This window comes from Phaenicophaeus curvirostris, chromosome 1, assembly GCF_032191515.1.
Source record: "Phaenicophaeus curvirostris isolate KB17595 chromosome 1, BPBGC_Pcur_1.0, whole genome shotgun sequence".
NCBI lineage: Eukaryota > Metazoa > Chordata > Aves > Cuculiformes > Cuculidae > Phaenicophaeus > Phaenicophaeus curvirostris.
Window position 1 is genome coordinate 43564984 of NC_091392.1, and position 21971 is coordinate 43586954.

General features: G+C 47.2%; 2 protein-coding genes across 3 annotated transcripts in view; both read right to left on the reverse strand.

Annotated features, from left to right (window-relative positions):
- SYNGR1 (synaptogyrin 1) overlaps positions 1 to 21971 on the reverse strand; it is a 360929-nt gene that overhangs the window by 212831 nt on the left and 126127 nt on the right. The window lies entirely within an intron of this gene.
- GTPBP1 (GTP binding protein 1) lies at positions 305 to 20243 on the reverse strand. 2 transcript variants are annotated; one of them, XM_069855720.1, is made up of 13 exons: positions 20026 to 20243; positions 14391 to 14502; positions 11735 to 11915; positions 10359 to 10707; positions 9789 to 9912; positions 7725 to 7839; positions 7119 to 7263; positions 6793 to 6975; positions 5678 to 5813; positions 4932 to 5110; positions 4223 to 4420; positions 3076 to 3117; positions 305 to 2581 (listed from the first exon to the last, which is right to left on the reverse strand). In XM_069855720.1, the coding sequence occupies exons 1-13, from the start codon at positions 20224 to 20226 to the stop codon at positions 2489 to 2491; spliced, it is 2058 nt and encodes a 685-aa protein (XP_069711821.1). In that variant the 5' UTR covers positions 20227 to 20243; the 3' UTR covers positions 305 to 2488. The 2 variants fall into 2 exon arrangements, with proteins under 2 accessions (XP_069711821.1, XP_069711831.1); XM_069855730.1 differs by lacking the exon at positions 3076 to 3117.

Consider the following 21971-nt stretch of genomic DNA (forward strand, 5'->3'; position numbering starts at 1 on the left):
TGCTCCAACAGCTCTTCACACCACACGCAACCACATCTTGCGCAGCACAGCTCACACCAAGCAAGCATTCTCACTTCCCCACTGCCGTGCTGAGAAGCACGACAGCTTCAGCAGAGTGAAAGCCGCTAGGGCTGTGTAGAGGCTCAGCGCAGCTCCCACGTGGCATGGCAGGGCCTGCCCTCCCTCCTCTCCCAGCCAGCAAAGGAGCCCAGTGCCCAGCAATCCCGCTTGGTCTGGCTCTCAGTGTTAAAACAGCAACTGTTGGTTTGTCAGCGGGACAGAAAGCGACAAGATAGACTTGAACTCGGAACAAACTTGTTTAAAATTTATTTTATAGATCACAGCAGCCTGCGTGATCTTTGAATGCTGGTCACAAAAGAGAGATCACACCACCTCCTTTGCACAAATTGAAGTAAACCCTCTTCCAGTCTCAACAGTCTCCTTCATTTGGAGCACAAGGAATGGAAAAAGAGAAAACCACCTGGAGCTCCTCACTCCCCTCAGAAGCAGAGGGCGGTGAAATCAGGTGCAGTACGATGTTGCCACAGGGCCAGAACACAAACAAGCCAGGCCCTCATGCCCTGCTTAGCCACACTTCACAACCCCCCCACAATGCGGGTGCTCTTAGTGTTGTAGCTGCCAATTTTTCTTCCTGTGCCAGGAGAGTGCTGGTATTTAGGCACATAGCTTGGAAAGGACTGCCTGGCCTCCCTGCTTCCACTTAGGCTCAAGCCGCTGCAGTTTCTAAGGCAAAGTACTCTCATCTCGAAACCACATTCCTCGCCTCTCCCACTCTGCCTAATGCTCTTGGAGTGCTGGTGCTGCCATCGGGAGATGCGCTCTCCTTCCCTGAGCCCGTTGTTGCTCACTTGGCTTGAAAGCCTACCTCGAATCACAAGATGAACTGGAATGAACTCCTCACAGGTGACACAGTGAGAAACAGGAACAACCCACCAGGGAGGGACAGAAACTTTTCAGTCTTCCTCTAATTAGAAGTCCTTCATCGGAGGAGGAAGACCTCAAAGAAACCGATGCTGACTGCATCTGCTGGGAAGAGCAACAATTTGTGAGGATGCCACCTCCTCCATGCTTCCACAGCTGAGCACAAGCCAGCAGAGAATAACTCCTTTTCTCGTGAGAGCCAAGTGAAGAGGTAGGGTTAGAAGAAGAGAGATCAAAATAAGCAGGGAATCAATTCACTTCCAAAACCTGGGGTTAAAAAACATGACAGCAACAAAGTTAATTGATAGATCATCCTTGCAGGGCCTTCCTGGAGAGGCCAGAATTTGTCATTGAAAAAAAAATACAATCTTAAAAAGAAATAAAGGGAAGTCAGACAAATTACCATGTACTACCAAACCTTAAAGCATTTCTATAGGTTGTGTATCAATGAATCATTGCTCTTTCCAGCCAAGACGGGAGAAAATAAATCCTGCCTCTGTCATGGCAAAGTTTGGCCAGTGAGTTCCAGACTAGATTTGTGAATTCTTGGAGTAAACAAAATCAAAGGGAGGTCACATTTACCTGGTGTCTCTGTTCCAAAGGTATATTACTACCTGTGATCTCTATCTGTCGAGGTGAGAAGGCTTTCTCTGGCTCAAGGGACGGACTGGGTGTTCCTGCGCTAAACACTTAATACTGTCAACCGAGCCACAGCAGCCCTGAGAGGCTAGATTTGCTCCAATATGCACTGAACAAACAACAGGGAAAACAGCATAATGGGAAGGGGAACAAGATGGGCAAATGATTGCCCATTTAATTCTGTCTCTAATTAAAATCTTAAGTGCTATCAACATTTTTGACAAGGATATTTACTTTAAGATTCCTCAACTTAACATCAAGAAGTGCTTTCCAATTTGCTTCCCTCTTCGAACTCCAACTAAGCAACTTTCTTACCATCTCCTTCAAACTTCAGTCACTACAAAATTAAGTTAAACCCACTTAGAAACATCTTAAGATGAAGGAAATCCAGAACATATTTGGCATCGGGCCACAGTGGTGAGGAAACAATGCCCTGCAGAGCCATCCTAAGCAACGTGTTTTAACCTTTGCAAGACTGAAATTTCAGGCGTTTGATAACCCCTGGATCTGAGACAGCAAATAGGAGGAGAGCAGCAAGTCCTGTGGACAGAACGGGTTGAGGGAGGAGGGAGACAGCTAACTGGCTCTTCACAGCCCTATCCAGACTCTCCTTTCATCTTCATGCACACAAAATATAATAAAAACTAATAAGAATAAAAACTAAGCCCATGATGTACAAAAATGTGTCAACAGGGGGAGGAGGAAGGTGTCAGTTACTCAGTTCCGTGTGTCTTATCACCTTCATTAGCTTATAAATTATGCTCCTCTCCATTGCTTCCTTCAGGGAGGAGGGACGATTCTTCTGCAGCCAATCAGCTGGGATGGGTTTTGGTTTAAGCTGCTCTAGATCTTTTGGATAAGAAATGAAGGGGAGGGGATGAATTCCTCAGAGAGAGGAGTAAGAAATTCAGCAGCCACTGGCAGGAGTCACACAGGCTCCCTGAGACTTCACTTTGTGGCGCTGACCTCCACGTCGCCGGCTTCCTCCTCCAACTTTTGACTGAAAAACATGAAAATGCACGTTAGTGCACAGCACCCCTGAATCAGAATATCAACACAGCAAGACTTCAGATGGATTACACACACGTCCTGACAGCAGGAAGACAGTTGTGACTGATCAACTTGCTACCACTGCAGGAAGGAGATAAGGCAGACAGACACACCATGAAGGAAAGAGAAGAAACAGATACACCATGAAGGAAAGAGGAGAAATAGATACACCATGAAGGAAAGAGGAGAAACAGATACACCATGAAGTTCAATCCTTCAAGGTGGGGAGGACCTGCTTCCCAGTTCTGTAAATGCTTCACTCCCATGAGAGTCAGCAGGTGCCATGAGGCTCAGCATCTGGGAAATTGAGGCCCAAGGCTCCCTTGGCTTTATGCAGAACAGGAGAGCCCTCCTGCAACCTTGACAGGGCCCTCTTGCTAACCTGAATCTGTTCCCAGTCTCGAGCCAGCATGCCTACTATTCTGTTTTAAAGCAGACAAATACCTTATTGCCCTCACGGATGTGGGGCTCTTCATCCAGCGCAGGCTGAGGGGAAGAAGCAAGGAGAGAGAGGCAGAGGTAAGCAAGAACAAAACCAACACAAACTCTCAGGGGTGGGGGAACGAAACAAAAAGCAAGCTGGCAGCACTACTTACAACCACAGTGACGCTACAACAACACAAGGAGGAGATGGAGGATCACTAAGAGGCCACAGGCATGTGTAAAGGAAGAGAATTCCTGCCAGCAGGCCCTCTTTCAGCAGCCACCCTGGCTCAACAAGGCAAAAATTGACCAGGGACAACTAAGATGGCTAAAATTAAGAGAGTGAACAGTGACCAGATTTCTCGGAAAAGTCAGTTCCTGAACCTTTCATTTACTAGATAAGTACAATAGAAGGAGAAGACCCATGTAATAAAGCTAATAAATAGCTCCCAAAACTTGTCATTAGAACTGCGTTTCCATTCCTTTCAGACCAGAAAGATTAGGTATTCTTCTTAGACAAGCTGAGCTGAGAAGTCCTAACCAAAAAAACAACCAGGATAAATATCCCTATAAAAGAGAAAACCTTTCCTCCTTCTTGGATATCTCCTTGACAGGGCAAACAACATGTCTCTGATACTACTACTTAGTTTGTAATTTCTCTAGTATAAGGGCATTTTATGTCTCATTCCAACAGCAGAGATCCATTCTGTGAGTGGCTGTTAGATGCTTCACTAGTTCAGCTACCAGGTAGATGGAGACACTTCAACACTGTAAGCACAGTCAAGCAGAGAAACAAGTTGCCAAGGGAAGTTACGCAGTCTTCCTCTTAGGATGTTTTCAAGACATGACTGGATAAAACCCTGGGCAACCTGGTCTGGCCTCACAGCAGGTTAGAGTAGACACCTCCTCAAGTCCAATCTAAATTATTCCAGAACCCTAAGCTGCTAGTTGCTGAAAGGTCAACCATGAGGATTCATTCAGTCAGAGAATTCTGATTTCTGCTGCGAGACTACTTGTATTTTCTATTTGTTTCTGTTGCACACAGAGTCCCAACATTGAGTTCAAAGGTGTAAGGGGATAAAATGCTTATGCTTTAGAGTGCCCTTCCTCCAACAAATAAAACTGGGATGCAAACAGCTAGGAGAGACATCGTACTTTCATTGCTTACCAATGGCTGCAGGGCAGTAGGTGGCAGTGGCGCTGCGGCTGTTGAGGGGGCCTCGTCCCCACCTTGTGGGCCTCCAGCTGCCGTTCCAGCCGGGAGAGCACTATCCTCTCGTTTCGTAAAGGCTCCCTTCTTGGTTGACTGCATCTTGATCTGCTGTGGCTTGGAGTTCATTGGTGAGTTATTGGTGGTCTGGAGTAACTGCAAATTACAAAGACACCAAATCAGTGTTAAAATAGCTAGGCTGAGACAGCAAGGTTCCACACAGCTTTTTAACAAAGACCTGTGAGAGAATTGACACCAGTTGCCATCAGGAGCAAAAGGCAGCAGCAGCTGTTTGAAGAAATTTAGGCCCCTGAACTGCCCTCAAGAACCCTTACAGGCTGGGAAAGGCCACTCAGCTGAGGTGGCACTTGGCCTTCTTCAGTGGGATTCAAAGGGACCAGCTACAAGCTGTCAGAAAGAGACCAAGCCATAAGAACTAGGGGCATCTGACTTGCCTCCCACCTTTGCATTCCCTCATTCACAATAGGTAAGACCAACCACACAACAAAGCATGTTGGTCATCTGCAACCCACATCAGGGCTGATGTTTGTCATAGAAGGACAGTCTCTTCCCATAATTTTCCAAAGCTATCCGGATTCTCCTGTTGGCTTCTCAGTGACAAAAGTTGCTAATGGGCAAAAAAACAGTTGGACTCTTCAGCCTTTACCTTAGTGATGGTACCCACAGCTTTGGTGCGGCCTTCACGAAAGACCAAACGCTGGTCTATATGCAAGTATTCCGGGGTTTTGATGAAGCGAAAGTGCACTGTGGCTTTGTCCCCCGTCCGCAGGCAGTCCTTGTCCATGCTGAGAATTGTGGCTGTCTGGCGGATGCTGCCACAATGCACTGCAAATTTAATGCACAAAGGCTTTCAATAACTGGTGCCATTAGTGGAATAAGCTTCAGACGTCTGAGACAGGTCCTGCTACCCTACAGCTAACATCACCGAGTTTGGAATGTCAAAATCTACCATGTACCAAAGACAATATGGGTCACACGACTGCTTTTGTTCAGTCCTCAAACAGAAAACACATACAAGCAAAAACAGTTGCCTTCAAACAGAGACTTTTCTGAAGCATCCTCAACAGAATTCTACACTCCAAGCAGCCAGGGTAGAGGGCAGGACCTAAAACGAGTCTCTCAGTCAGCATTTGAAGCAGAAGAATCTTTGCACCATGGAGACTTGGCTCTGGCAGGCTTCAAGTACACTTGGAGACTTGGAGTCACACATCTCCTTTTCACCTACAGCCTTTGCCACTGTTCTCTGTCAGCTCCCTCCCCCTTCTCTAATGTATTGCTGGAAAAAGGTCAAACCAGGAACTAGGGCTTATATTCAGGAGAAAAATGATATCAGGCTAGAGCCGATATAAGCTGTTACCACTCAGAAAAATGAAACAACACTGAGACACACACCCATGGCCTGATATCGTGGGCTGATGGTGGTGGGGTGATGGAGCACTAGAATCTCTGCTTCAAACTCCCATGATGCTTGTGGATTCAGGCGAGGCGAAACCATTACCATGCCTTTCCGGATGGAAGAACGCTTAATCTGAAAAGCAGAGATACAAAGAAAACCTTAGCATGAGTCTTCAGGGAAGAAATTTGCTTCTCTGGCTAACTGCATCCAGCAGGATCCTAGCGGATTTCATAGATAGCAACTTGGGTCACCAAAAGGCAAAGCCAGAGCTGTTTGGCAGTATTTAATGATGTTATGCCAAGGTTGCCAAAATCAAGTTTCTAAGGAAGCTCTAGTTAAAGGTGCTGGGAATGCTGAACACCAACACAGATGTTTTAACTCACTGCACTTTAAAAGCAAAGCATACATCCTGACTGCATGTTACCCAAGCAGATTATCTCTCCAAAAGCAACACGTCTCTTAACATAAAACGGTAAGACTGAACACAAAGTTCAGCTTGAACTACATCCCCTTAAAATCAGTGCATCTTCAGTTGACAGAAACCTCTCACCAGAGGAATCACATCAAATTTTGCTGAGCTTTATACCCCAAATCATGTAGCTGATTGAGAGAATCATAGAATCATAGAATAACCAGGTTGGAAGAGACCCACCGGATCATCGAGTCCAACCAGTAAACATAAACCATACAACAGTAAACAACCAGTAAACAGAGAAACAGTATAAATACCTGCCTAGGCCATTAATGCAGTTACAGCACAAGTGGAGACTTTTCTTGCAATGCCTCTGCTTTGTTACACATCTCCAACACTATTCCTCATTACCTTGAGTCCTAGTGCTACTACCCAACAGCTGTCAGGCAGAGCAACTGGGACATACGATTTAGTAGTGAACAGATTCAGTTGGACTCGATGATCTCAAAGGTCTTTTCCAGCCTAAGGATTCTATGATTCTATGACATACGACCCACTGAGGTTCTATGGGATTTTAATATGCTGTGAAATGAGGCAGCTGGGGTTTGCAGGAACAGTCTGATCACAGCGCAACTCCAAGAGCACTCAAAAATTAGGAGGTTGGTTCCTGTTCCAGGAGTAGAGAGCAGATCGTCTCACCTTTTTTAAAGCAAAGGAGGCAGTCTGGCCTCCCCGCACTTCTTTGACCGGCATTCTCTTGCGGTGGATGGACTTGACAGCAATAGGTAGGAAGTTGCCAAGGGGATCTGGCCCCAGCAGCAGGGTGTCATTGAGCTTGATTAGGCCTCTCAGAGTTGTCCCAGACACAACCGTTCCTACACCCTACATCAGAAAAGGAAAAAACAGTACTTGGGGTTACTTGATCACACCAGCAGAAGAGCCCTAGAACTCCCCTCTCCAGGGAAGATGACTTCATCAACCTGAAAGAGGAAGTAGAAGATCCTTCCAAATACCAGGCCCCTTACCGGGACAGAGTAAGTATCATCTATCTGGAATTCTGCTGGCTCTTCTTCCCTGTAACTGGTCCGTGGAGACAAGAGATTAAGAAACATCTTCAGCAAATCTAGATTCTCCCCAGTGACATTTGAAATCTGGAAAATCGGGCACATCCTGCAAAGGAAAATCAATGAAAAATGAGTAAGTTCACCTCCCTGCCTGGAATTTCAAGTGTAGGGAGACATCCAAAACCTTGGGACTGAATTCAATACACAGTGCTAGGAAGGGAGAGCCTGGCAAGCAGTCAGATGCACAACACCCCGTGTTTGAGAACCTGCAACATTGCCTCTGCCTTCTAATGACATTCAGAAATCTATGTAAGGTTCCAGGGTTGAAGGAAGCTGAGTACCCTGTCATCTTCTGCAGACTGCCCAGAAGCAGCCTCTCATTTCTTGTCTCAGAGAGGGGAACACAAGCAGGTCAATTTCAGAAATCAACACATTCTTATGGAATCAACACAACACATGGCAGATGCAACCTTCACACATCTAGACAATGGGACTCTCTTTCTGAATCTTCTCACCCAGTCTCCAAATAGGACCGAAAGAGAAACGACTCTCCTCTACTCCCGTTACCTCTCTGAGCTGAAGTTGGAGGCTGTTACAATGACATCATCCTTGCTCTGAACCAGCACGGGAATCTTCCTGCACCCTGGGGACTTCAGCAGTCGCTGTAACAGCTTCAGGGTTTCTTAAAGGGTGAAATGAATATTGTTAGGGCAGCATCTCCCGTCTTTACAAATCGCTTTTGTGGGGTCTCTCCCCGAAGGGAGACTGGTGTTTTTTCGCCACAAATAGACAGGAGAAGATGGTTAAAGGTGCGTGAGTGAGACTGAGTTTGCTGTAGCCCAGGTGGGACTTAGGAGCCATTCCATCTTCCATTTCATGCCAGCTAGCCTGCTGCCAAGCGACACCATACAAGAACAGACAGACATGTTTGCATCTGCAAATGCAATGCTGTGAAGTAGACATTTTGTAGCTGTCTCTTAAGGAGCTTTAAGCAGTTACAAGGTATTTCCTCTTCCTAGAAAGGATTTTTCATACTGGATTCAATGAAAACCAGAAGCACTTACAAATTGAAACATTTGAGAATATGTGAATTAGAAATCAGTTTTGACCAAGCAAACCTTAACATGCCTTCCCTGTCAATCAACCTGCACTAGAAGGTTAGAAAAGCATGAAAGAGGTAAAGATCACCATCACAGACTAGGACAGTGTAGGTGGACCAGACCCAGAAATAAGTATTTGCAGAAAAATCTCATGGCTCCCAACTTTGATCTTTTGCCTCTTTTTCTTTTATTTTCTAAGCCTCACATCTATCAGCCAGCAAGGGCATTATTTGATGCACTAGCATTACCCTCCTGCAAAATGCCTTGCATATGAGGCAGGAAGGGGAGCAGGCTAGTAAGGGCTTAAATGAGCAAATTGTTTAAATTCTACAATTGACATCCAATTACATGGTTTTTGTGAACAAATAATTGCCTATGGGAAAGTTTTGGACACAGAAACACAAACATCTAATCATGCCATCTGCTCTTCACAGATACACTTGAGCCAAATCTTATGTCTATTTAATTTAAACAGAACACGATACAAGAGCGGCTTCTCCCAAGAGCAGCTCTTCTCACCCTGAGCCAAACATTCTCCTTCCTTCCTTCCTTCCCCCTTACTACCTACTGGTCAGGCCTTACATTTGTTGGCCAAACTTCTATTATATAGAGAAATTTAGATTATCTTCTGATCACATGCATCTGTCTACCTGAAACATACTTAGGATTTTTACAATAATCAACTAGCAAGACAGTAACAGAAGAGTTCATTTTCCTGATTCTTAGGACAGATTATCCAAAAAAAGCGACATTGCTCCGATTAACCACAGCATGTTTCTGAAAGTGTGAGAAATGCATCAAGAGAATTTTAAAGGTGAGAGTTTGTCAGCCTGAAAAAACATCCAGCACAGGTTAAAGGGACACTGCTGGGGTTAGAGGCGGTGCTTTAGCTGCTGCCAAGCAAAAAAGTTGCTAGGCCCTCGCACTCACTGCCATCCTTGCTTACGCCTAGTCCAGTCCTGCTACCACAACCCACATATGCAGCTGCTTTGAACCATGTTTTATTGAGTGTTGGTTGGTTGTTCAGATAGAGGAAGGAGCTGCTGCTGTTATGCCAGCATATCTAAGAAGCGCCCAGGTGAACAGCATATAACGAGCAGCTGCCTCCTCACCTAACAGCTGCCAGAGAACAAGTTTGGTCACAGCTTAAGATCACACTCAAACTGTGCGCAAAGAGGAAAGCAGCTTTCAAGAGAACTACTAGGCTTTCTCTCCACATATAAATACGCAGAGAGAAAGCAAAGCCACAACCCCGACTATATGTTTCTCCCCTTAGAGCTCAATTAAGCAAAATCCTGTAGTCAACGCTTTCGGGTGACCCAGCTGAGCCCTCCAGCCTGGGTAATTTTGAAATCATGACTATAAGTGAACTGCCTGTAAAATGCGCAAGAGAAAAGGACAGATTTCTGGAAGATGCAATCAAAACCAAATAAAGCAGCCTTCCTCCAGCAGCAGTTCCTCAATCCAAGCAGAGGACAACAGCACATACAAGAGGTAAGAAACAGCACTAGAGAGAGCTTGTAGGACTCACCTTGCAGGATATTGGCAGGGCACATGTCAATCTTGGTCACCACAACAAAGACGGGAACATTAAGTGCAAGCGCAAGGCCCAAGTGTTCCTTGGTCATTCCAACAATCCCAGCATTACTGCCAACCTAGACCAGGGATACAAGATAGAGTGATGTAAACGTTCCTCCTGCAGCGAGCTGGGTTATAAAGAAGGTCTTGTGTCAGACATGCAGTAGGCTGTGATTAGGTTGTAGACACATCATTAGGACTGTCGAGCAGACCCAGCTCATTTCAAATGCTGTGGGACACTGTCTACGGACCCATAGCTCATCAATTTTATCAAGGTGTTCTGGAGTTTACAGATCTTTCAGTTTTCAAGAACAATACATCTTGGGCCTAAGATTGATGTCCTGGGGCACTTCCCTCACAGCCCTGGCTGGATATCCGCAAAAGGCTGCTGCTCTCCATCTCTGGGAGATGCTGTCTCTCTCCACAACCCCACAGGGACTTTGCAATAGGAAAGAAGTCAAGGTTATTAAAGCTGTGAATAGCCCCACTCCTGCTGTTAGTCTACATTTTTTTTGCTACCTACCATGAGCATACAGAAGTCAGGTAAATGGCCGGTCATGCCAAAGACGGTGGTTTTCAGGTACTTTTCATGGCCAGCCAGGTCGATGAAAGTAATGACCTTGGTGGATTTCTCACAGATCTTTGTCCATTCCAAGCTGCCACCATGGCTGTCGGGCTTGTTCACCACGTTGCCCTCACTGTCGAAGCCCAGAATGTCATTACCCACACTGCTGGTGCGGCCTGACTCAATCTCATGCTTATGGCGGAAGAGCTTTTGCCGAGCAAAACCTCGGCCGTTGTCTAATTCACCATGTGTCAAGACACCTAGCAACGTGCTCTTTCCTGCATCCACATTGCCAACCACTGCTACCCTGGAGGGGAAAGAATAAAAGAAACATGGTAAAATCTGATATCTGAAGAAAACAATAAGCAATCAAAAAAAAAAAACCCCAAACACCACTGGTCCTGCAAATACGTAGCTTTTTCTCCCTGACCTTCAAAGAGAGATTAAAAAACGTTAGACCTTCCTCAGCAGATCAGAGATTCCTTCACAGTTATTAGTTAACAGTGGAGAACCCAGACTCTGGGAACTGGGATGTGAAAGACTGTGGAAACATGTCACTTGCATCCAGGACGCAGTCAGCCAAACCCAATATTGCTTGATGACATAAAGTATCTCTCTCCCAATGCCTAGTGTCTGCAATCCAACACTGTGGGAATTCAAAAGAAAGACTAAATCCCAGCTTGCCTTTCTCATGTTCTTCATGTTGCATTAGCACCATGTGCTAGGGAGAGCAGAGAAATTTAAACTGCTTTTCTCAGAAAAGCTCAAACAACAATGAAATGTTTTAGGGGAAAACTCTCATAAGGAAATTTCCTTCCTTGTCTCTGATACAGGTGGTTATTATAACTGCTGGCAAATGTTGAAAATCCATTCCATCCAAGTCTGGGCAGACTCTCAAGTCATGTTACACAAGCTATTATATGCCCATTAAAAAGTGACTTGGATCATCACAGTCTTGGAATAGAACTGAATCCTTTGTTAAAAGCATTGTATTGCAGCAGGATGCGTATATACACACATATACAGACACACGTGATTACCTGCTGGGATTCCAGCCCACAGAAGACTCCCAGACTGTGAAGCTGTCACCCAGAGAGCAACAGCCCTCAGCTAAACACAGGCAAGTCCTCACAAACAGTTGGTTCACAGAAAAGACATCAACAAGAACAAAAAGGCGATGTCATTACCAAGGAGTGGTCAAGCGCAATTCCCTTTGTTGGGTAGCTACAACACCCAGACTCAAACCAGCGTTGCTGGCTCAGCATCACAACCTGCTCACAGGGTAAAAATGCAGCCGGGCTGCTGACTAACCCTGCCTCCACCCGGCTCCTCACCTGACCTCCAGGAAGTCGTTGTCACCCACACGTTTCCGAACCAGGTAGTCGCGCACCTTGCCCCCTGCCTCCTGGTGTTCTCGCAGGAGGATCACGTCTGCCTCTATCTGCTCTGCCATGCTCTTCAACGTGGCATAAGACGCTTCCATGTCTGCCTCACTCAGACCGTATTCAGTCCCGTCTAGTATGATGTTGAGGAGACAAAGGACAGTCAGTGAGTACCACTTTGCAACGTCATTCTGCCTGGGACTTTCACACCAATCAGGATTCACACAAGGACTGGAGATAGCGGACAGGTAAACACAATAAGTACCCTCTGCCTAAATAAAAAAGGCCAGTCTTCACTCTTAGCCTTAAAAGATAGTAAAAAAGCACCGTCTTCCATGTAGAGGGGTTTTCTTCACAATATCTACAAGAAAATACTTAATGATCCGCAAAAAAAGACATCTCTCTCTAATGCCCTTACTTCACATGCTGAAAGTACTTTGTGTGCAATTCCCTTCAGTAAGATAAAACATCTCCTCTTGCACTGCAATAAAGGGAAAAGCATTAAAAAAAAGGAAAGCTCTGACTGAAGTATCACCACAATTTACCAGTGAATGTGGGACCAATTTAAACAATCAGCTTATTTTATAAAACCACATCCCAAGTGCACATTTTCTGTAAATCTGGCCTGCACAGCAAATCCTTTAGTCCCCACGTACGCCAGTTAAAACAATGGTTTTGGCATGTCTCGTTGCCTTCATCCTGCCACTTGAAAGAATGCTGACAGTGTATGAGGCCAGAAAAAAAGAAGGCGGCACTGCAGCCTTTGAACAGCCCACCCAAGCAAAGAGCTGATACTCAGAGCTAACCAGTAGCAACTACCTAGACAGTTTAAAGGCCTCCACAGCTCTGAGCTTCTCTCCTAACCCAGGTGCTGAAAAGCTACCCAGATTTCAGGCCTGAATCTCATCTGTGGGTAAAAAAACCCCAAACAAACAAACGTGAAGAACCACATAGCACCTGGATGACCAAAGCTATTGCTGTGTGCACACTCATACGCATGGCTGACTCATCAGCTGGTAAGCAGTAACTGCAGTTTGCATGAACTAATCAGCATTTTAACTACTGCACAGCTCTAGAACAAGAAGAGTTGCTGGGGGATTTCCAACCTGGATCAAATGCTGGCCGAGCAACTGTTGAGATGGTGGAGGAAACAAAAGCACCACAGCTGGGGTCCTGGGTCATGGAAGGGGAATGAGAAGTAGGGGACAGGAGATGATAAGAGCCAAGGAGAGAGGGAGGAGTCTCTACCGACAAAGCAGTGAGCCACTTGGTGGTCTTCGCTTGCCCTCAGTCATCCGAGTTGGGTATCCATGAGGATCAAAATCACAGACATTCAAAGTAATGAGAAAGAGGGACGGTGGTAGGGATATTAAGATTTACTTTCAGTTTGCTATTGTCTCCAATTTACAGAAAAGATCCCCATCTTCCTCAACTGCGCAGTAATCCAAAGCAAAGGCTGAAGTTTTAGCTCATATTTTGAGAAACAAAGGCCTATGTCTAAGTGTATCATTGCAATAACCACCAGTTAACACCCCCACCCTAGAAGAGAACACAGTTACTAGCCTGACTAGCTAGATCTCCACTTCAGGTGCGGTTATCCCAAACACCAAGGACTCGAACTACGTGTGGGAAGCTTGCTTGGACACAAGTGCATTATCCCTGTGATACTGGCTGCACGAAAACCGGTCATCTAATCCAGGCTTCTCTTCTATGTTGGCTGCTTTGCAAGATACCAGCAAAACTCCAAAACCACACAACTCTGAGGTAACACGACTCTCTCCCTCTGTTACCTCAGCCAGCCCTGGCACTGGTGGCACAAGGTTTCCATGCCTCATCAAATGTAGTAACCAGTAGAATGTCCAATCGTAACAATTTGATATCCAGCAGATATCTAGCTTATTTGAAACATGCCTTTAGCCTTATGATAGCCACAGATAATTTATTTTTGCATTCAGAAAATAAACATCAAATTTCAAAGCAAGGCCACCAGTATCAGATGCCAATACTCAAATAGTGAAAAAGAACAAAAAGTAACCTATGCTAACTGCTAAAATCTGCAAACGTAAATGGCTGCAGTCGCACCCGAGTTAAGGTGACAACAAAGGCCTAATACTGAGAAAAGGAAAACCTTGCTTTCCATAGTACAGACACACACTAACACTACAAAAGGCAGCAGCATATCTTCTGGCTATCTGAAGTATCTCCAATACGTTCCTGAGGGGTAGAAACATTATTTACAACAGAGAAGTGAACAAAATCAGGCAGAACAAGATCTCCATCAGATGCCAAGGATGTCTGTACTAAAACTGGTGTTATAATTTCAGATCCTTCATCTTTTCCTAGTGTGCTCACACAACTTACACCTTGTTTTCAAAATATATTTTGTATGATTTTTATATAAAAATATGTTCAGCTTCACTGCATGAGACAGTTGCTGGCAAGAATGAAAAAAAGAATCAGTCCCACATGTTCTGCTATGCTTTAAGGAGATTCCCAAGTTATTTTGGAGAAGCAAGTACTACATTCAGCATCAGCTAGGTTAGATGAACTGGGGTTTTTCATATAATTTTAATGGGTTTTGTTGTTTTCCCGAGGAAGCTATGCTCACCTGATCCTTGGCCAATGACATAGATGGTCTCCCCACATCCCTCATCAATCCTCTCTGACATTTGTCGGAGCAAACTGTCGTACTGCTCTGAAGTTGGACTCACCATCGCCAGCTGGAACAAAAAAAGATTAAATATCCATTTGCAGATGTCAAGCAAACAATTTCAAATCCAGCTTCAGTTCTAAGGACAATCAGTGTCCTTCACTGAAAGAGAAGGGCTCTTTTTCAAGGACCATTTTCTGGTGGTTTCGTTTTGATTGTTTAGGCATTTTCCAAAACAAGCTTCTCCGACTGCTATTTCCTGGTGACACCACACAAGGTTATTTGCCTGAGCTCATAGTTCATTTACATTGGAAGACATACTTCAAAGCAAATAAGAATACCATGCATCTCATTTTGAAGTAACCAATGTTTAAAAGCCACATTTAAGTGAACACTCCATTTCTGCTTCTGTGTAATACAGGCTTCCATGCAAAGAAAATAAGAAGGGAAGGATCTATTTTCTCCAAAGAAACTTCTTAGCTGGGTACTCCACAATCCCCACTGCACAGAGTGCTACTGCTCCCCCAGAGCAGAACGGGACAGCCAGAGGAAGCCACCAAGACCTCACTGCAGCGCACACACAGGCATCAAAATCTAGAGCATCTCTTACGTCTTTCACATACTTCACCCCCCTTTTGTTTTCAGAGCAGGCAGAGGAGAAGGAGGGAACACACATAAGCGTTATTTTCAAACTCAGAACAAAACTTTAGGTACTTCACAGGACAGTCCTGAGCGGCAAACATACAGAGCAGTTTGTATGAGCATATTTGGATGTTTCATCGGTGGAGAGCTGCAGTTTTGCAAGCCAGCAGCTGCATTACCAAAAAGCTTTGACTGCAGTTATTGCAACAACCACAGCTTCCTTCGCCCTTCCCTGCAGAAGCATCAAGAGAAGGAAAAAGTGGAGAGAAAGAGCAGAAAATGAGGACAAGATGGTGCTTCAGGAAGGACTTATCTTAGAACAGAGTGGTGCAGCACCACTTCTAGCAAAAACCTGTGTCACTTGTACAGTACAGCTGAAGACACTCGCCCAGAGTGGCCGCAGTGGTGGCAGCAGACCAAAGAGACCTTCATCACCCACTCAGGATGAAGTTGCTACCTGCTGTCTGGCTGCCTCCGTCATTACAAATCTGTTGGTGGCTGAGCATCCTGGTATAGTAGCTCAATAGCTGCAACTGATAAGCATTTCTGTTAAAAAGACTCTTTTAGTGCGAGTTGCAAAGGCTGTCCCCTGCCAACAGCCTGATGGCTAGGCACGCCTGTGCCACACTGCAACGCTTGATAAAATCCCACACTTCCACTACCTGTCCTTACACAGATGTTCCAAAATTGGGCCCAGAAAAATATACTTCATTTCATTATGCAGTAAGGCCAACCTGAAATCTCCACTAGATTTGCCCAAAACATATGGTTTTCAGCAGTACGCAAGGATTACACCTTTAAGCCTGCCCAACATTCTCTACTAACACAGCCCGACCCGTTAGCACAGCTAACAAAATGTGTGTTGGAGGAGGAAAAACCTTCACCACCTGCTCCTACAACACAGGTGATGAAGGCCTTGATGAGAAATCTAGAGCATAAGGGAACCAAAAACTACTTTTTGGAACTACAAAAAGCAGCTTTCAAAACTACAGCAATGCACGCACCTAGAAAACTGAAGCACAATCAGCAAGCGCTGTTTTAAGGCAGCCAAAGCAACGCTTTTCTCAAATGTTAGGGGTCACACAGAGCACATACGTGTCTGCAAGGGCCAGCCAGCCACAAGAGAGACGGTCACCTTCGTAGGCCTACATTAGATGCCCTAACTAAGGCTTTGAACTACCCGGCACAGTCTGCAAAGGGCAGTAAAGCACTCAGACCTGAAAGACCACAGAGCCTTTCTATTTCACGCCACAAAGGATGGAGTTTTGCCTTTATTAGTTGTTGTCCTGGTTTTGTTCTCTTCTTAAAGAAGACCACTGTATGTAAAAGCACTGAAGGGGCAACCAGTAGCTGTTCAGAGGCTTGATCAGGACAGGAATGGGAGGCTGTGTTGATGTGTAGGGCTTGTTCTGCCCAGCGATCGCTTTCAGAAATTCCTGGGAGCATAGCAAACAGGCTCACCAGCTAGGCTAGTGCACCAGCACAGGTCAGGGACTCAGGAAAATCTCTTGGACACAATGTTAGGCTCATAAAGTTCAACAAAATAGCAGCGTAAAGACACACTAACTTCAGTTTCTTCAAGTCTCATCACCAGCTTCATTTTTCTACAAGTTCAAATGCTCCAGCAGTATGAGTGGCCAGGGTGCCGTTTCCAGTACCAGGGGACATTTCAGCTTAGCAGTTTGCTGCAGTCTTTCTTCATGGTGCCAGGCAGGAGGGCTGGGGGCTCAAACAGCATGGTACCCACACAGATCAGCTCAAAACACTATTTTCCCACCCTGACGTTTCCATTGCCATGCAAAGGTGCTGCTGAAGAGTGTTCCAGTGGTAGACTACCTCCAAAGCCCATCCTGGGGTCGATGGAGCTTATTGCCAATAATGATACAGCAGGACATCAAGAGAAGAATGCACAGAACAAATAGAAGCTTTTGCGGATCACACCTTCTAATGTCATTTGATATTTCTAACATCTGCTTCAGAAGCCCGCAGCCCCCAGCCGGTTCTGCAGTTTCCTAGGTCACTGCAAGACTCTTCTTGCTGTCTTGAAGATGCCTTTAGCTAGCTTCCTGGACAGAGGGAGCCTGTTCTTTGCCATGTCCTTGGTCAGCAAGAGGCCATCTACATTATAGGCCTCCCTGCTTTTATTTCGCTTTTCACCTTTGAGTAATCCCTTCCATGCTTGCATTATGTATTCTTGTTTTTCAGAGGTCTTCATAAAGTCAAAAATTCTCACTTTTGTTCTTCCCACTTTGCCACGCGTTGAGCAGTTACCAATAGGGGCCACGTGGGTCTAGCAACCTTGGACTTCCTATAGGGTAAAAAAGTAACAACAAGTTATTGTTATATTTCCTTCTGCTGCTGCGTGCATAAATCTCAACTCTGAGAAGCCTTCTCTAGAGTCCCTTCCCAGTCTCCAAGGGGAGGTGACTTTTTCCCACCTTTCCTCTAATCAGTTTTGGGATTAACATACACCAGAGGTGGGTCATAGCTACAGCTGTCTGAGCTCACTTCAGGGGGACAAGCTGGACTGTACCGTTCTGCACTGCCCAACAGCAAGCAAAAGGCCACAGTAATAACTAACAGTAATTTCAAGACACCGTTGAGACTGAGCTAAGGTTCTATCAGCACTACCACAGGCAGTCCTCGCAAAAGAAGCATCTCATATCCACGAGACAGACAAACTATAAAGACTAAGGACAAACTAAACACTATGTGGTACGTCGTGCTGCTCTTTATTGGAATAACAATATTTGGCATGGCTGAAAGGCCGCCATCAGGAAGTCAGGGGCAAGGCACCATCTATAATATCATGTTTTGCTTTCCATTTCCTGCGGACACAAGTAGTTCAAGCGCTATTAAGGTTCTGTTGTAACACAGATCCAATATAAGTATCAGCTTCACTAACAGCTTTGTGTGGTACAGTTTTGACCTGAGAAGTGATTACTGCTGCGTTATGCTAGTACTGAAGGGAAAACAAACACCCATTACGATCGACACGATAATGAATTTGTGCTGATGAATAGAACCGTTTGCTTGACCAGCTGACAAGGTGTACTTGATAACTGAATTCCAAAGCGTTCCTCTCTAAGAAGAGCACGTCTTACAATAAACACACCAGGGGAGAACTGGGAGGAAAGTACGTAGCACAGCAAGGGAGTGGGTCAGACCAAGACAGAAGTAGCAACTAGCAAACAAATTGACTGCAGCAGGAATCACCATTTTAAGCAGGAATTGGAGAGCAGCGGTTCAGCTGGAAAGATAGAAAAGACAGGAGAATCGGGGTTGGGGCAGGCTACCTACTGTATTCTCACCATATGGGACTGCTTTTCCAAGCACACAGTGGGAGACTGACTAACTTGGAGAGATGGGGCAGAGCTCGTAGTGTTGGCTCTCATCCAAGATGGGCATGAATGAAATGTCTAGGGAAAAAACAGCAGGTGTACACTGCTGTACGGAAAAGTAACTTGAAATAAAACTCAAAAAATGCTTACCTATCACCTCCACAGCACGCCGGTTTCTATGAATGAGAGGCAGGCTGACAACACAAACGGTGGTTTTAGAAGGAAAGCATTCATCTCTCTTCATCAGAGTTTTAGTCAGGTTCCTGGCTCTCAAGAATAAGTGACACAGCTCTCGGTGTCCTCCTGTGCCCTCTTCCACATCAGTCACGTCCAAGACAAAGCACAGATCGATACTGGCATCCTATATTAAAACCATGTCCAACTCATCAAGACACAAACAGGCGTCTCAATAGACACTGAAGGTTTGATTTCCATCTTTCACTTCCTTATAAGACATCTTCATGACATTCATTTTAATGTAGTATCACATCGTAAAATATCCGGTCACCCCCTCAAAAACAAATGTTTCCACATCCACACACCACAATTCCTCTCTCTTCATTTCTCCACAGAGGGTAAGAAAATCCAGGGCTTTGGAACAACTCCAGCTGGAAGCATGAAGAGGAGGGATGGCAGAAAACCAGGAGGGAATAGCAACTATATTGACTTCTGGATCATGTCATTACAAGTGAACTGAACCAAGTTTAAAGGAGACTTTAGAGTGGGAGATGGCACCAGGATACATCAAACTCTTGGCAGCAAAGGACATACAGTTAAAGAGACCAGCCAACTAGGACAAAACGGAAGGCAGCGTGGAAAGGCAGCCAATGTACTCCGTGGCAGGCTCCGGCACGCACATATTACTACAATGTACCTTCCTGCAAGACGGAAGCAAGAACAAATTCTGACAGAAGTACAACAGCCACAGTTTTGTCACTGGGATCATAGCAAAGAACTGTGGCATGGTGAACCAAGCCTTTTAGTTCTCTTGTAACCCGGTTTGCAAGAACAAGGCACCCTTGCTGCTGAGCAGAAGTTACGAGCTCTAACCTGCTTTTAAGATTGCAAGGAAAGCCCCAGGAGCCGGTGCAACTGGCAGCAGAGATAACCCCAGCGAGCTGGCGTAGAGGGAAGACACTGGGGAGGCATTCAAGCAGCTGTCAGCTTCAAACCCTGCGATTGTAGAGAGGATGTGATGCTTGTTTAGGGGAGCTGGGGAGTAGACTGGGCAGCAGGGACAAGCCTGCTAAGACAGAGAGGACAATGGAGCAGGAGGGACAAGCCTGCCAGGATGGGAGAGGGACAGGGCAGGGGGCGACAAGCCTGCCAGGATGGGAGGGGGACGTGGCAGGGGGACGAGCCTGCCAGGAGGGGAGGGGACAGGGCAGGGGGACGAGCCTGCCAGGACAAGGAGAGGGACGGGGCAGGGCAGGGGGGACAAGCCTGCCAGCACCCTCCTTTCCCAGGCAGGACAGGTCTCTGTCTCTCAGCTCTCCCAGGCTCAACTTTACTGCTTCTCCCGGCCGCTTTCGCAGGGCAGCTCCCAGCCCCTCGCTCTCCCGAGAGAGCCGGCTCTGGGGGGCGATGGCAGCGGGTCTGTCTGGGCCTACCTTGCTGGTGAGGTCGATGTCGGGCTCCCCGTTGAGCGCCTCGCCGTCCTCGGCGTCGAAGGCGGCTCGGAGGGGACAGGCGGCCGCCGCCGCCGCCGCCACGCGGGGCCCCCCGCCCGGGGAGCCGGGTTCCGGGGCGAACATACAGGCCGGTACCGGGGAGCCCCCCGGCGGGGATCGGCTCCGCTCCGCCGCCGCCATCTTCCCGTCCCTCCTCCTCCGCCCCTTCCCGCCCCCGCCCCCTCCGCCGCGGGAGCCGCCGAGGCCCCGCCCCCCGCCCCGCGGCAGCCAATCAGCGGAGGAGGAGGGGGGCGATCGGCCAATGGGCGCGAGGTCTATGGGCGGGGCCTCCGCCATTCACGCGGAAGGGCCGCGCCCCCGCCAAGCGCGCGAAGCCAATGGGGGCACCCGCTGCCAGCTCGGCTTGTTTGCTACACAGACCCACGCAGCGGAGCGCGCTGAGGCGGGGCCGCGGCTCCCTAGCCAATGGGAGCGCCGGCGCTGCTGACGGGCGGCCCCAAGGGCCAATCGGATAAGGAGGCGTGAACGAGGGGGCAGGACTTTGCGGGCGGGCTCCCCGACGGGACAGCGAATCAGAAGGCGGGAGAGGTTGATGGACAGAGGTCTGAGCCAATGGGGTGGGGAGGTGGTGCGCGGGGGCGGTGCTCGCTCCCCTGCAGAGAAGGGCCTGGGGGTGCTGGTGGATGAGGAGCTCGACACGAGCCGGGAATGTGCGCTCGCAGCCTAGAAGGCCAAACCGCATCCTGGGCTGCATCAAAAGAAGCGTGGCCAGCAGGTCAAGGGAGGTGATTCTGCCCCTCTATTCCTCTCTTGTGAGACCTCATCTGGAGTATTGTGTCCGGTTCTGGAATCCTCAGCATGAGAAGATGTGGAGATGTAGGAACGGGCCCAGAGGAGGGCTACAAGGGTGATCAGAGGGCTGGAGCACCTCCCATAGGAGGACAGGTTGAGAGAGTTGGGGTTGTTCACCCTGGAGAAGAGAAGGCTCCGAGAAGACCCTGTAGAGACAGGGCTACAGGAAAACTGGGGAGGGACTGTTCACAAAAGCTTGTAGTGATAGGACTAGGGGCAATGGGTATAAACTGGAGAGGGGCAGATTTAGACTAGACATAAGGAGGAATTTCTGTACTATGCGGGTGGTGAGGCACTGGCACAGGTCTCCCAGGGAGGTTGTGGATGCCCCATCCCTGGAGGTGTTCAAGGCCAGGTTGGATGGGGTCTTGGGCAGCCTGATCTAGTGGGACGTGTCCCTCCCATGGCAGGGAGGTTGGAACTGGATGATCTTTAAGGTCCCTTCCAACCCTAACTATTCTATGATTATATGAATAGTCTGGATGAGGGGACCAAGTGCTCCCTCAGTAGGTTTGCACATGACGCCAAACTGGGCAGGAGTTTTGATCTGCTTGAGGGCAGGGAGGGTCTGCAGAGAGACCTGGACAGGCTGGATCGATGGGACAAGGCCAGTTGTATGAGATTCAACAAGACCAATCAGCCTGCACCTCAGTCACAACCCCATGCAATGCTACAGCCTTGGGGAAGAGTGGCTGGAAAGCTGCCTGGCAGAGAAGAACCTGGGGGTGCTTGTCAGCAGCTGGCTGAACATGACCCAGCAATGTGCCCAGATAGCCAAGAAGGGCAATGGCATCCTGGCTTGGATCAGCCATGGTGTGGACAGCAGGTGCAGGGAAGAGATTGTGACCTCGTACTTGGTGCTGGTGAGGCTGCTCCTTGAATCCTGGATTCACTTTTGGGCCCCTCAGCGTAGGAAAGACATTGAGGTGCAGGAGCATGTCCAAAGGAGGATTACAAGGCTGGTGAAGGGGCTGGAGCACAAGTCTTACACGGACTGTTTAACAAGGAGCAGGCTGAGGGGAGACCTTATCACTCTCTATAGCTGCCTGAAAGGAGGTGGGTGCTGGTCTCTT